This window comes from Delphinapterus leucas, chromosome 3, assembly GCF_059928025.1.
Source record: "Delphinapterus leucas isolate spDelLeu-1000000601 "Yukka" chromosome 3, BTC_Dleu_Yukka2, whole genome shotgun sequence".
NCBI lineage: Eukaryota > Metazoa > Chordata > Mammalia > Artiodactyla > Monodontidae > Delphinapterus > Delphinapterus leucas.
Genome location: NC_143131.1, coordinates 45580310 through 45594428, shown reverse-complemented (window position 1 = coordinate 45594428; position 14119 = coordinate 45580310). Strand labels below are relative to the sequence as shown.

At 34.8% G+C, this 14119-nt stretch overlaps 1 protein-coding gene across 6 annotated transcripts in view; it reads left to right on the top strand.

The window, feature by feature from the left end:
• The window catches only part of MIER3 (MIER family member 3), a 60760-nt gene that overhangs the window by 12107 nt on the left and 34534 nt on the right, over positions 1-14119 (top strand). For all 6 annotated transcript variants that reach the window (XM_022597231.3, XM_089908875.1, XM_089908873.1 and 3 more), the window contains exons 4-12: positions 865-999; positions 2209-2329; positions 3275-3360; positions 3553-3625; positions 5368-5519; positions 7948-8029; positions 9383-9477; positions 13659-13786; positions 13870-14012. In XM_022597231.3, the coding sequence (XP_022452939.1) occupies positions 865-999; positions 2209-2329; positions 3275-3360; positions 3553-3625; positions 5368-5519; positions 7948-8029; positions 9383-9477; positions 13659-13786; positions 13870-14012 (1015 nt within the window). The remainder of the gene's footprint in view (positions 1-864; positions 1000-2208; positions 2330-3274; positions 3361-3552; positions 3626-5367; positions 5520-7947; positions 8030-9382; positions 9478-13658; positions 13787-13869; positions 14013-14119) is intronic.

Genomic DNA, 14119 nt, shown 5'->3' with positions numbered 1-14119 from the left:
TGAAGTCATTTAAATGATAATTATAAACAGTTCTATGCATTTTAGTGGTTGAATTAAACTACTTTAAAAAAGGAAATATAGCACTTATTTTCAGATTAGTGGAGGGAAAAAACAATGACTGGGTGCCACTATGTGGCATGGCATAAGTATTCATAACACAGGTAGCCCTGCAGCCAGAGTCTGTAATTTTATCAAAGCAGCACTGCCAGTAAGAGAACTTGGGGGCCTGGGATTTGAACCCAGAACTAAGCCTCAATTTTCTCATCTGTAAGATGGTGGTAATGCAAACTTCATCAGATAGTTGTGGGAAAAAAACAACTGGTACAGAATATAGATACAGTAGTAGGAATATCAAAGGATAACTGTGTCTTGAACATTAATATATAAACATAATAGTGTTAGTAAATGTTCAGCAAAGGTTTTCTCATTAGGTATCTTCTAAATAACATGAAGAATAAACCAAGTGGTCAACTGTTAATTGCAAGGAAACAAGCTAAAAATTATGTGAAGTTATTGATTGATTAATCGGAAATGTTTTCAAGGCGAATCGTTATAGTAATATAAAAGCGAAAAAAATGTCTGCATGAAGGCAAATATTTGAGGAAGTTTTTAAAAAGTAAAATGATGCTGGAAAATGAAAATTAAGATGTTAATTGTTAGACTTTTGTTCATATATTAATTATAGCTCTAGGTGTTTGATCCTGTGTTCTGGATACAGTTACAAAAAGCAAAACTAAAACTTGGTTTTGATTTGGTCCTGCTGTTTTGATAATGTGCTTTATGAACATTAATGGCATCAAGGTTTATCTGAGGTTCAGCATTGTGGCATCTGCTGAGTTCATGTTTGTGTTCTGGCTTGAATAGGAAGGAAACATGCCTCTAGAAGATTTATTGGCATTCTATGGCTATGAACCTACAATTCCAGCAGTTGCAAATTCCAGTGCAAATAGCTCCCCAAGTGAACTTGCAGATGAACTACCAGATATGACACTAGACAAAGTAAGTACAAGCATGTAGAAAAAAATTCCAGATCTGTTACCATTGACTGTTTTTATTAGTTTAATTTAAAGCATTTCGTAATTCTGAATTGTAAACTTCTTATGGATGCATTGCTCTTATCATTTTGGTGACTGATTTGAATATTGTTTGGCTTTGATCTCACTACTTTAAAAGTAGTAATAGCTTCATAATACTTTGCATATTTGAGTATTCTTCCATAACTTTTTATCTTTCCTGTGTAGACATACTGTATCTAAACTTAGATTTTGCCCTAACTTCTTTTGATCCTGTGGACACTTGAATGCATTGATTAATGAATCCCCCAGAAGTTTTCAAACCAATCTGGCTTAGGCATGGAGTGGTTGGAGAGAAGTTCTGTTTTCTTGGGCTCTGGGAGTGACAGAGACCATAGCAGCCAAGGCCTCAGTGATACGTCTTTAACATAGGCTGGTTGTAGGGGAGGCCTAGTCCCTGCCAAGGAGAATTCAGTCATGGTCTCTGCTAACAGATCCCTGGGAAACTTTCCTCATCTTTCAGGTCTCAGGCAGGGAGAGGACTCCACATCTTCCTGTGAGTTACGTTGTTCCCACTTTTCAATTAAATGTGATATTAATGTACCAAAAACCTTAATGACCATAGTCATTCAGCAAATATTGAGTGCCTACTATGTACCAGGCACAAGGATGACTATATACTTACATAAAAATTAATTCTGAACTGTTTCTTTTAAAATTATATCACTGGTCGGAGTGGTGCATTAGTTGGACTTCTAAAAAATTATCGGAAGAGTGGAGTTTGGAGACTTTTTTGTTTTCTTTTAGTTATTTAAGTTGGCAGAAAGTGAGTTTAATTTTTAACCACTTAGAAGTAAGATTATTTTTGTTGTAAATTCACTAAAAATTAGTCTACCGCTTCAGATAAGTTCTTTACATACCCACAAATTAAGCAAATTGTTTGCTATATCATAAATGTATAATAGTATAGCATTAATATTATATATAATTAGTAAATGTTATTAACTAATTATGTACGTGAAGTAAATTATAGGAGAATTTCAAATTTACTTTTCTCAAAACTGAGACTTCAGTTAGTTCTTAATTGTATTATAATACCATAATGTTTATGAATAATGTTATAAAGACTTTTTTTTTTCAAAATTGATGGGATGTAATCATTTCTAACCCTAGCATTGCATTCCTATTCTTATAGGAGGAAATAGCAAAAGACCTATTGTCAGGTGATGATGAGGAAACTCAGTCTTCTGCAGATGATCTGACACCATCTGTGACTTCCCATGAAACTTCCGATTTCTTCCCTAGGCCTTTACGATGTAAGAAATCCAATCATTACTGATCAGTAGTAGCACTGATACTGCAGCTTGAGTACATTTTGTTACATTCAGTAGTCATGTCAGAATATCTGAGTGTTTTACTTAATTGAAATAAAATACGATTATAATCTGAACAAGATTATAACCTTTTTTTATTGGGGGAGATGTAAACTAATATGCTCTTTAAAAACGAAAGCATTTGCTTGGTTTTGCAGGGCTGTTTTCTTTCCCAAGACTCATCTGTTGCTAGGGCAACCAATCTTAGTTCAGCCATGAAATTTTATAGACATTTTTTGGATTTCTGTTAAAAGGCTCTTACTCTCCTGATAAACTACTGTCAGTTTGAAAACTACCATCAGTTGCTCCAAAAGTATTTTTTATTTTTAGTGATTTATTTAATCCTTTTCTTTTAGTTCTTGGTGTTATCCCTTAATGTATATCAGTAATATTTAAAAGGTCTTTGAACTGAAATAATTTCTTATATGCAATCTTGCTTATTTCTCAGGTATTTTTATGGTAGAAGAACTGTTCAGATAACAAGTTCCAATACACATAAACATATGTGTGCAAAAAGATAATTTTTATGGACTCAATGTGCAGCTCGTTGTGTATGTCTCACTCTGGATTAATGTAATCAGTGTAATCTAGTGCTTTACCTTCTTTTTTTAAGGGGACCGTAGTGGTTTTCCTCTTGCCTCTCCAAACTATATGACCGTACACCAGAAAATTATAAGGATATTATGCACTTTCTTCGTGTTTTCAGTGTCTTGTTTTGACTAGTTTCAAAATGTGAGACTAGTACAAGAGGTTTAGTATATTTGTGCTGATCTCATTTATTCAACAAATTTTTATCATAAGTAAAACATAAAATATCAGGCACTCTTTCAAGTGCTGCAAAAATAGGCAACAAAACCCTTTTTTAAAATTTAACTTTCTTCTTTTAAGCAAATACTACGTGTGATGGAGATAAAGAATCAGAGGTTGAAGATGTTGAAACAGACAGTGGTAACTCACCTGAAGATTTGAGGAAGGTATGTTAAGTTACCATCATAATTTAGTAGACCATTTGGATTAAAGTAGCTTTTAAAAACACTTCTGAAATAATTTACGATAATTTTGTGAGATAACTTTAGATTTGTAGTAACTGATTAATGAATTGGAACATTTTTTTTTCAGTCTTTATTTTTGTAATAAGTTGTCTTTACTTCTAAATTTTCCTGTAGGAAATAATGATTGGTTTACAATATCAAGCAGAGATTCCACCTTATCTTGGAGAGTATGCTGGTAATGAGAAAGGTAAGGAAGCCTTTTAATTTTGATAATATTTGGTAAGCCAAATTACCGCTTGATATGTTTATTTAAATATCTGATTGTATGCTCATCCTGTGAGTATAAAGATAGATTTGGAGTCAGGGAAGAATTAGGCCTGACTTAGGAGTAATGTATCATGAGATTAATTAACCATGAGACTCAGAGAACTACCGCCCCCTTCCCCCCAACCCTGGCCCCTTACGGTGCTTCTTACTCAGTATGCTAAGCACCTGTTAAAATAGTGGAGCTGCTCTTAAAGTACAGCTCTTTGGCCTACATCCCACTGAAGTGGAAGTTGGTAGCATACTATCACCTGAGATAATGAGAACGTTAGGAATATAATCCTCTTGGGAAGAAACACTTAAGGAAAAAAGAAACTAGAAGAAATTCTCTTGCCCCAGCCCTGAAAGATAAGGTGGTAGAACGTAAAGATTCTGTTGCTTTTGTTACATACCCCTACTTAAGTCACATTTTTGGTCGATTCCAACTATAGCTGGTTCTGAAAGTATGGAGGGGTGAGGTGGTGGGAAGTAAAAGTCCAGGTACACCTTCCTAGCCATACTTGGGAAACACGTAGATTTGGCCATGGGCAAAAGTACATGCTCAGCAGCTGCTGGTCCTTAGATGAAACATAGCGGAGGTAATATTCTCTCAGTTCTACACCTTCAGAAAGGAACGCATACCTTCTCTATCTTTTGAGGGAATAAACTCAAACTATATTACCTATTTCAGTTTTGACCAAAGTTTCTTTATGAAACTGGTTCCAGAAACTTACCTCAAAAGTCAGTCTTACTGCTTCACAGGCACACTTTATTTTTAACTTTCCTGCTCATTGGGAATAGAAATGCCTGCCTTATACAGCTGTGAATGTAAAGCACTTACCACCGTCTCTGCTGCATAGTGAGCTCTCAGTAAATTACTTTTATTCGCTATATTTAGTAGTTATTTTACAATTGAAGGATGGAAGCAATGGGATAAATACTTGGGCTATCTGTATGACTTTATTGTGTGAAGTAGAAACCTTCAGTATGGCAACAGTGTTTGCGTTAATAAAGTACAGTTTGTTTTAGTGTCATTTCGCTTACTAAATATCAGCTTCTCTAAGAGGTGGAAAGTTTGCTTATCTTACTGTTTATCACTGTTTTCCATTTTTAATTAGTCTGCTTCCTTTTTATTTTATTTTATTTTTTTGCTTTTTAAAATAAAAATTTACCTTTTGGGAAGAAATCAGTAAAGGAAAACTATATCTTTCCTAGGTATTTCAGTATTGGCAGATATTTTGATTGTTATTTATTTTTGTTTGTTTTAATTTGTTTGCAATTTTTAACCTGTAGACATTTTCATAGAGCCATTTAGGGAGTTTAAGAGAAAATTGTAATAAGTTTATTAAAGAATTTACACAGGTTATTTTTACTCCCTCATTAGAAGAATGTAAGACACCACTACCAGGTTTTATATTAGACTACTAGGCATAGAAAGCTTTCTAACTTGTTAGTAAATCCAATCACCAAAAAAGCTACTTGCTCTAGTGACTGGAATACTTGGACCTTAATAAAGTTAAAAAAAAAAATTGTTTTAAACCTTTACTAATGACTCAGCTTGCCAGACAATCAAATTACTGGTGTCCTCAAAGTTAGTTACTTGTATAGGAAGAGGAAAAACAGTTTTGTATACATCTTAAAGTGTGTTCGCTACTTTTAATGTGTTGATGGGATTTTCTTTATCAGTGTATGAAAATGAAGACCAATTACTTTGGCGTCCTGGTGTGGTTTTGGAGAGCAAAGTTAAGGAGTACCTTGTTGAGACCTCATTAAGAACTGGAAACGAAAAAATAATGGATAGGATTTCTGCAGGAACGCACACAAGGGACAATGAACAGGTATACATCAACTTTTGTTGAAACAGCAGCTAACTAATATAGTATCTTCTTGATTTTCTTATATTTGATTCAAATATTTCTTACATGTGAACTGGCTATCTCTTTCTGATTTTTAAAACTTGGAAAATACTGGTTTAAAAAAAATCCCAAGACCTAATGATAACCGTTCTATTGTTTCATGTCTTCTGGCCTTTTTTTCTGTATACACACACATATATTTTACTTTACCTACCATGTTATATCCTTTTAATCACTTAGTCTTATTTTCTTTGCCATTGAGATTTCTTTAATACTTCATTCTTGATGTCTGTATGTTCCATTGTTTATTTAAACATTCTCTGTGGTCGGACTTTTAGATTTTATGTTAAAGTTATTTTTTGGATTATTCTTGAACTTTATTCAGGATGTGATTAAAGTTCATGTCTATTAAGAGTGTATAGGGCTTCCCTGGTGGCGCAGTGGTTGAGAGTCCGCCTGCCGATGCAGGGGACACGGGTTCGTGCCCCGGTCCGGGAAGATCCCACATGCCGCGGAGCGGCTGTGCCCGTGAGCCTTGGCCGCTGAGCCCGTGCGTCCGGAGACTGTGCTCCACAGCGGGAGGGCCACAACAGAGGGAGGCCCGCGTACCACAAAAACAAACAAACAAAAAAAACAGTGTATAAATTTGCTTTAGGAGCATTCGTTAAATACTGTGTGCTTGTAGATGGAGTACCCTCCTGATGGTGTGTGGGTTAAGGGTGGAAGTATTGCCTATTAGGGTTTTTTCTCTCTGACGTTGTTTGCCCTTCTCATATACCTTTACACTCTATCTCCAGCCTAGCTAATCCCAGCTAATGAGTGCCCAGAGATAGGTGGACTCAAACTTGAATTTCCGAATAACACAGAGAAGTCAAACTAGCTGAACTTCAAAGTAGTTTTGTCAGCTGTCAAAAAGAAATCCCATTGGCTTTTCCTATTGATATTCCATTAAAACTGTAAATTAATTTTGGAAGAATTAGTACCTTTAAAACATAAAACCTACTTCAAGAACATGTTCTGATTCTCTCTGTATTTGACTTTTTTTTTAATCACTCAAATGTTTTTGCTTGTTTAAGTATCACATGCTTATTTTTAAATACAGTATTTAGCACTGTTGTAAATGGGATCACTATTATATTTGTATTTGTATATTGTTGATTTAGAGAAATATAAATTAAAAAAATTTTTTTTCAAGCTACTGAAACTATTTAATTTAGTATAATGATTTTTCAGTTGTTTCTCTCAGGTTTTCTAGTTTTAAAGTCATTACTGAATTATACGTTTGTTCCTTCCTTACCATTATTATATCTCTTATTCCTAGAACATGTTTTACCGCATTAGCTATAACTCTCAGAGACTTTTGGTAGTTACAGTGGTTTGAGGCCTGCTTTTGATGAAAGGTAATACATGTAAGGTTTTTACATTAAGAATAGTACCAGCCTTGGGACTTCCTTGGCAGTCCAGCGGTTAAGACTCCGCCTGCCAATGCAGGGGGCACGGGTTCAATCCCTGGTGAGGGAACTGAGATCCTACATGCCACGGGGTGTGGCCAAAAATTTTAAAAAAAGAATAATACCAGCCTTGGTTTGATACAGGCTGTCTTTCTTATAGTAAGGTAGTATCCATCTACTTATAACCGTTACAGGTTTTGTCTTTTTAAAAATAGAAATGGGTACTGATTTATCTGAAGCTTTTTTAGCAGCTGTTTTTAATGATTGATTATTAATGTATTGATTATTAACCTATTGATGTATTAATAGGTTTACAAATATCCTTGCCTTTCTTGAAACGTACTTGGGAAGGTGGATTATTATTTAACTTTCAGTTGAGTTCTGTCTGCTGCTATTTAGTATATTCATAATTCCAAACAGGTTTAATGGGAAGAAATTCTAATTTTTTAAAAATGGTATCTTCCATAGTAGATGGAAATAACTATAAACTCCAGTCACTAAAATATCCATCCTTCTATTCTAAACCTGCTGCTATTCTCTTTTATTAAAACTCTAAAAGGCAGGCAGAAGGTGCTATCAAGAGAGAAGACCATAATTCTTGACTTTTCCTGACTAGAAATAATCATCTAAAATAGGGATATTCTCCCAGCTCAGAAGGCCTGGCAATGAAAAAAAAAAAAGTGAGGAATGATACTGGTAGATGACTTCTGAGAGGTAGAATGAGAATGAACAAACTCTTCGGATACCAGAGTCAATCTACAGGATAGTTACGTAGATTAAATGTCTGGGCAAACATACGCTTCAAATGTCCTGAAATTAGAGAGCACTTCAGCTAGTATTTGTCAGGACTCTTACAATACACCTGTTTTTGTTTGTTTGTTTGTTTTTGAGTTGTTTTTTTTTTAAGTATGAACTTTTGGTAAGTTTTATTGAATAGTTTTTTTTTCCCTTGCCCTAAGGCATTATATGAACTTCTCAAGTGTAACCATAATATAAAGGAAGCAATTGAAAGGTACTGCTGCAACGGAAAGGCCTCTCAAGGTAAGAAACACTTGGGATAAAGAGAGGGAAATGATGGGGATGGTCATTTGGGGATCAGAATAAGCAAAGTATAAAGGACGGAGCAATCCTATAACACTTTTGTATAAGATCTATTTTCATCTTCATAGCAAATAATTTTTTCCTTTTCTTGCCCTCTATTTTTAGACGTACCAGAGATTGTTCAAATACAAATTAGTTACCCCCCTGTCACCTCCAGAACAAAGCAGACCCCAGAGATGACAATATATCCAAAGTAATTAATAAGAATGATTTTATGATTTCATTGGGGGAAAAAAGTTGCTTTTTCTTTTTCTTAAACCAGACAGGAAATGAAAAGGAGATTAAAGATTTAAAAAAAGAAACATGTATAATATATTCCATTCAATTTATTGCAAGAAGTGTATGTTTAGTAATCATGTAATAACATTTTTGCAGTGCTTAGGTTTTGGTTTGTGTGTGTCAAGGAAAATGGTTAAGTTTAATTTCAGTATTTTTGTCATTATATAAATCAATTGCATGCACCATAGCTTTCATTAAGTATATATAGAGTGAAATAATGCTTACTAATATTATATAAATGACTTGGAAAAATATAGAAGCTGGAAACAATGCATTTAAACTTGTAGGTGAGATAGTCTATTGAAATGTTTCCGTGTAAAAGCTGCTTCTTTGAAAAAATTACTTTAAGCTCTCAAAACTCTGAACAAAGTTTTCACCTTTGTGGTGGGCTACTCTTAATGGCTTTGGGGACCTGGTTCCCATTGTGAGGCACTTCAAGTCTCCTCTGCCCCAAGTAGATTTGATTCATCAACATTGACATCTGCCAGGAAGTTGAATGGGATTTAGTCTTTTGAGAGCATGGGCTGTTTTTTATTCCCTTTATATTCCTACAGTATAGCACTTTGCAAACTGACCCTAAATAAATATGTGTTCATTATTTATGGTCTCTAATTAAAGAGCTTATGGTTTTGACATAAGACCAAAGGAAGGCTTTTTTTTCTATAAAGAAAATAACCTTTTTTTCCCCCTAATTAAAAAAAATGCTCATTGCTTAAAGAAATCAGAAAAACAATGTGCTTGAATTATAGAAGAAAATATAAAATTCTTGTCTCATCATGCAGAGGAAAAAAACCCAGTTGTTTATATTTTGGTATTCTAGATTTTTTTAGTTAAGATTACTAACTAAAATCTCCACATAAAGAACTTGTCTCTGTGTGTGTGTGTGTGTGTGTGTGTGTGTGTGTGTGCAGAAGTTTATAGCCTTTTTATTAGGAAAACCTACTGAAAGTAAATCAGTCATTTATATATATAAGAGTTTTGAGGCCAATTTATTTTGTTTTAAAATTTCTTTAGAAGGAATGACTGCATGGACAGAAGAAGAATGCCGGAGCTTTGAACATGCACTCATGCTTTTTGGAAAAGATTTTCATCTTATACAGAAGAATAAGGTAAGTTAGGCAAATTAGTATAGAGAAATTGCTTAGTAATTACAATGAATATAAGCAACTAATTTATGAGCCTCTTGGGTAGGGAATAAAAGCTATAACTTGTTAATGCTCCCCTGCTATTAACATTTCTGTTACTTTCTGATCAATTTTTCTGTAAACCCAAAACTGCTCTGAAATATAAAATCTAGTTTAAAAAGCAATAGGTGGGGCTTCCCTGGTGGTGCAGTGGTTAAGAATCCGCCTGCCAACGCAGGGGACACGGGTTCGAGCCCTGGTCTGGGAAGGTCCCACATGCTGCGGAGCAACTAAGCCTGTGTGCCACAACTACTGAGCCTGCGCTCTGGAGCCCGCGTGCCACAACTGCTGAGCCCATGTGCCACAACTGCTGAAGCCTGCGCACCTAGAGCCCATGCTGCACAACAAGAGAAGCCACCGCAGTGAGAAGTCTCTGCACCGCAAGGAAGAGTAGCCCCCACTCACCGCAACTAGAGAAAGCCTGCGTGCAGCAACGAAGACCCAACACAGCCAAAAACAAATAAATATAATAAATAAACTTAAAATTTTAAAAAAGCAGTAGGCATAGAATATTGACCTATCCACCTAAATATTTTAGAATCGTATGTTCCTTAGGACAAAAAGAAAGAATAAGCAAAGCATATTTTAATGAGATTTAATTATCCCAAACTGTTAGACTATACAGACACTTTTAAATAATAGACTTTATTTTTAGAGCAGTTTTAGGTTCACAGCAGAATTGAGGATAAAGTATGGAGAGTTCCCATGTACTTCCTGCTCCCACCCACACAGGGCTTCCCCCCACCAGCCCCCCGACCAGAGTGGTGCATTTGTTACAACTGGTAAATCTACTTTGCCACGTTTTTATCCCCTAGTGTTCACAGTTTACAGTAGGTTCACTCTGTTGTTATAACGACACCTATCCACTATTGTAGTATCATACAGAATAGTTTCACTGATCAAAAAATCCCTTGTCATATAATTGGAATCATACAGTATGTAGCCTTTGGAGATTGGCTTCTTGACTTAGTAATATGCATTTAAGGTTCCTCCATGTTTTTTTGTGGCTCATTTCTCTCTCTCTCTTTTTTTTTAAAAAAAATTATTTATTTATTTGGCTATATTGGTCTTAGTTGCGGCACACAATATCTTTAGTTGCAGCATGTGAACTTCTAGTTGCAGCAGGTAGGATTTAGTTCCCTGACCAGGGACCGAACCTGGGACCCCTGCATTGGGAGCATGGAGTCTTAGTGTGGCTCATTTCTTTTTATCACTGAATAATATTCCATTGTATGGATGTACCAGTTTGTTTATCCATTCACCATTTGGAGGACATCTTGGTTGCTTTCAAGTTTTGGCAGTCACGAGTAAAGCAGCTGTAAGCATCAGTGTGCAGGGGTTTTTTTGGACATAAGTTTTCAACTCCTTCGGGTAAATACCAGTAAGTGTGATTGTTGGATGATATGGTAAGAGTATGGATATTTTTTTGTTGTTGTTTTTTTGGTTTTTTTAAACATCTTTATTGGAGTATAATTGCTTTACAATGTTTTTTTTTTTTTCTTTTTCTTTTTCTTTAAGCAAGTATGGATAGTTTTGTAAGAAACCGCCAGACTGTCTTCCAAAGTGTTTGTGCCATTTTGCATTCCTACCAGCAATGAATGAGAGAGTTCCTATTGTTGCACATCCTTGCCAGTATCTGGTGGTGTCATTATTTTGGATTTTGGCTATTCTAAAATGTGTAGTGGTATCTTGTTTTAATTTGCATTTCCCTGACGACATACGTGGGTCATTTTTTCATATGCTTATTCGCCATATATATATCTTCTTTGGTGAGGTGTCTGTTAGGGTCTTTAGCACATTTTTTAATTGGGTGGTTTGTTTTCTTATTGTTGAATTGCAAGAGTTCTTTATATATTTTGGATAACAGTCCAAAAAAATATGTGTGAGTTTTGAATATTTTCTCCCAGTCTTTGCCCTGTCTTTTCATTCTCTTAACAGTGTCTTTTGCAGAGTAGACGTTTTTAATTTTAATTAGTCCAACTTATCAATTTTTCTTTCATAGATTGTGTTTGTATTGTTGTTCCTAAAAAGTCATCACTATCCCCAATGTCATCTAGGTTTTTTTCTTGTGTTATCTTCTAGGAGCTTTTATAGTTTTGTAGTGTACTTTTAGGTTTTATAATCCATTTTGAGTTTTTGTGAAAGGTGGATATAGATGTCCACTTGTTCTAGCGCTGTTTGTTGAAAAGATGATCCTTCCTTCATTGAATTGCCTTTGCTCCTTTGTCAAAGATTAGTTGACTATATTTGTGTGAATCTGTTTCTGGGCTCTCTATCGTGTTCCATTAACGTATTTGTTTATTTTTTCACCAGTACCACACTATCTTGATTACGATAGCTTAATAGTAAGTCTTGAAGTTGGGTAGTATCTATCCTCCGACTTTGTTCTTCTCCTTCAATATTGTGTTGGCTATTCTGGGTCTTTTGCCTTTGCATATAAACGTTAGAATTAATTTGTCAGTATTTACAAAATAACTTGCTAGAATTTTAATTGGGATTTCACTGAATCTATAAATCAAGTTGGGAAGAACTGACACCTTAACAATAATCAGTCTTCCTATCTGTGAACATGGAATATCTCTCAATTTATTTAAATCTTCTTTGATTTCTTTAATCAGAATTTTGTAGATTTTCTCATATAGATCTTACATGTATTTTATTAGGTATATACCTAAGTATTTCATTTTGGGGGCGCTAATGTAGATGGTATTGTGTTTTTAATTTCAAATCTCAATTGCTCATTGCTGGTATATAGGAAAGCAATTGACTTTTGCATATTAACCTTGTGTCCTGCAACCTTGCTATAATCATTTATTAGTTCCAGGAGGGTTTTTTGTTGCTTCTTTAGGATTTTCTATATAGACAATCATGTCATCTGTGAACAGACAGTTTTATTTCTTTCTTCTCAATCTGTATATCTTTTATTTCTTATTGCATTTAGCTAGATCTTCCAGTATGATGTTGAATACTTCAGTGCTTTTTTGTATGTATGAAAACCTATTGTTTTCTCACAGATGAGATTAAGTGTTTAATTTATTGAAAGGTGAAGCAGTTGCCCTTTTAAGTCAAAATAAAATCTCAGTTTAGCAATAATTTATGAAATATATTCATTTATTTCACAAATAAGCTTTATCATTTACCAGATATTATTTTAAGCTCTAGAGATACATCAGTGAATAAGACAGGAAAGGTCTCTGTTCCCAAGAAGCCTATATTCTTTTTGAAGACTTACGGCTAATGTATTTATTGAAAGGTATACCTTACTTCTTGGTTTAAAAAGCTTGTTCCTATATTATGATCTTATATCACAACATGCTCACTAATCAGGATAGAGATTCTGAAACGTCCTTATTGGGTACTGATTAAGCAGGGAGAAAGTGTTTATTGGATAAAGATACAGAATTTTGTCTGTACATCTGAACTCATACCTTTACCTATATATAGTTAGAAGAGCCCTAGTCTGCATGTGGAGCCAAGTTGAACGAGGCTCAAATTTTATTGTTGTTGTTGTTCTTACCAAACTCTGTTGGCGCTAAGAGCCAAGTGCATGTTAAAGGAAAAAATTCTGCCTTTATCTGGCAATCATCTTAAATTCCAGATGCGGTAGAGTACTGATCCCTTTGCAGATGGTTCTTAATCTCTTTTGGGCCCTGGAACCCTTTGATAATCTGATGAAGCTGCACCCTTCTCCCCAGAAAAGTATACCTGCATGAAATTTGGGGAATTAATAGATCCCAACGAAGCTCATTCATGGATCCCTCAGGGTTAAGAAGGACCCCTGCTACAGTCAGAATCACAGTGAAAGTTCAGTGAAGAAAAGTAAAGGATGTCAGTGTTTTAAGATTTTCGGTAAAGGTGTAAAAAAAGATAATTTCTGGATATGCATTTATTATTATTATTACATTCTGATTTAAAGAAAAAGCCTTGGGCTTTTGAAGTCAGCCTCATTGTTAAATAGTGTAAATGTAACGGCAGTTCACTAATAAAAAGTTCAGAATTTCATAATTGGGAAGATAGAAAATAAGACCTATGGGTTGTAAAAAAAAATAGGTATTAAAAAATGCATAGAATATGTTGATTTTTTAAAATGCAACTTTTTTTGTTAGGTGAGAACTAGAACAGTTGCTGAATGTGTAGCATTCTACTATATGTGGAAGAAATCTGAACGTTATGATTACTTTGCTCAACAGACAAGATTTGGAAAGAAACGATATAACCATCACCCTGGAGTTACGTAAGTACTGTGGGATTGACTTCTGGGATTTTTGTTTTTAACTGTGATATGCAGTCATAAAATTATTGGGGTGTGTTTTTTAGGGACTATATGGATCGTTTGGTAGATGAAACAGAAGCTCTGGGTGGGACAGTAAATTCTTCAGCCTTAACATCTAACCGACCTGAGCCTGTTCCTGATCAACAGCTGAACATTCTCAGCTCTTTCACTGCCAGTGACTTGACAGGTAACATGAGCATCTTTTTGCATTTTTTACCATAGCTTGGGGCAAACTTATATCCTCTTTGTGGCATGACGTCAGACTGCTTACTTAAACCATTTTCCGTCTCTTTT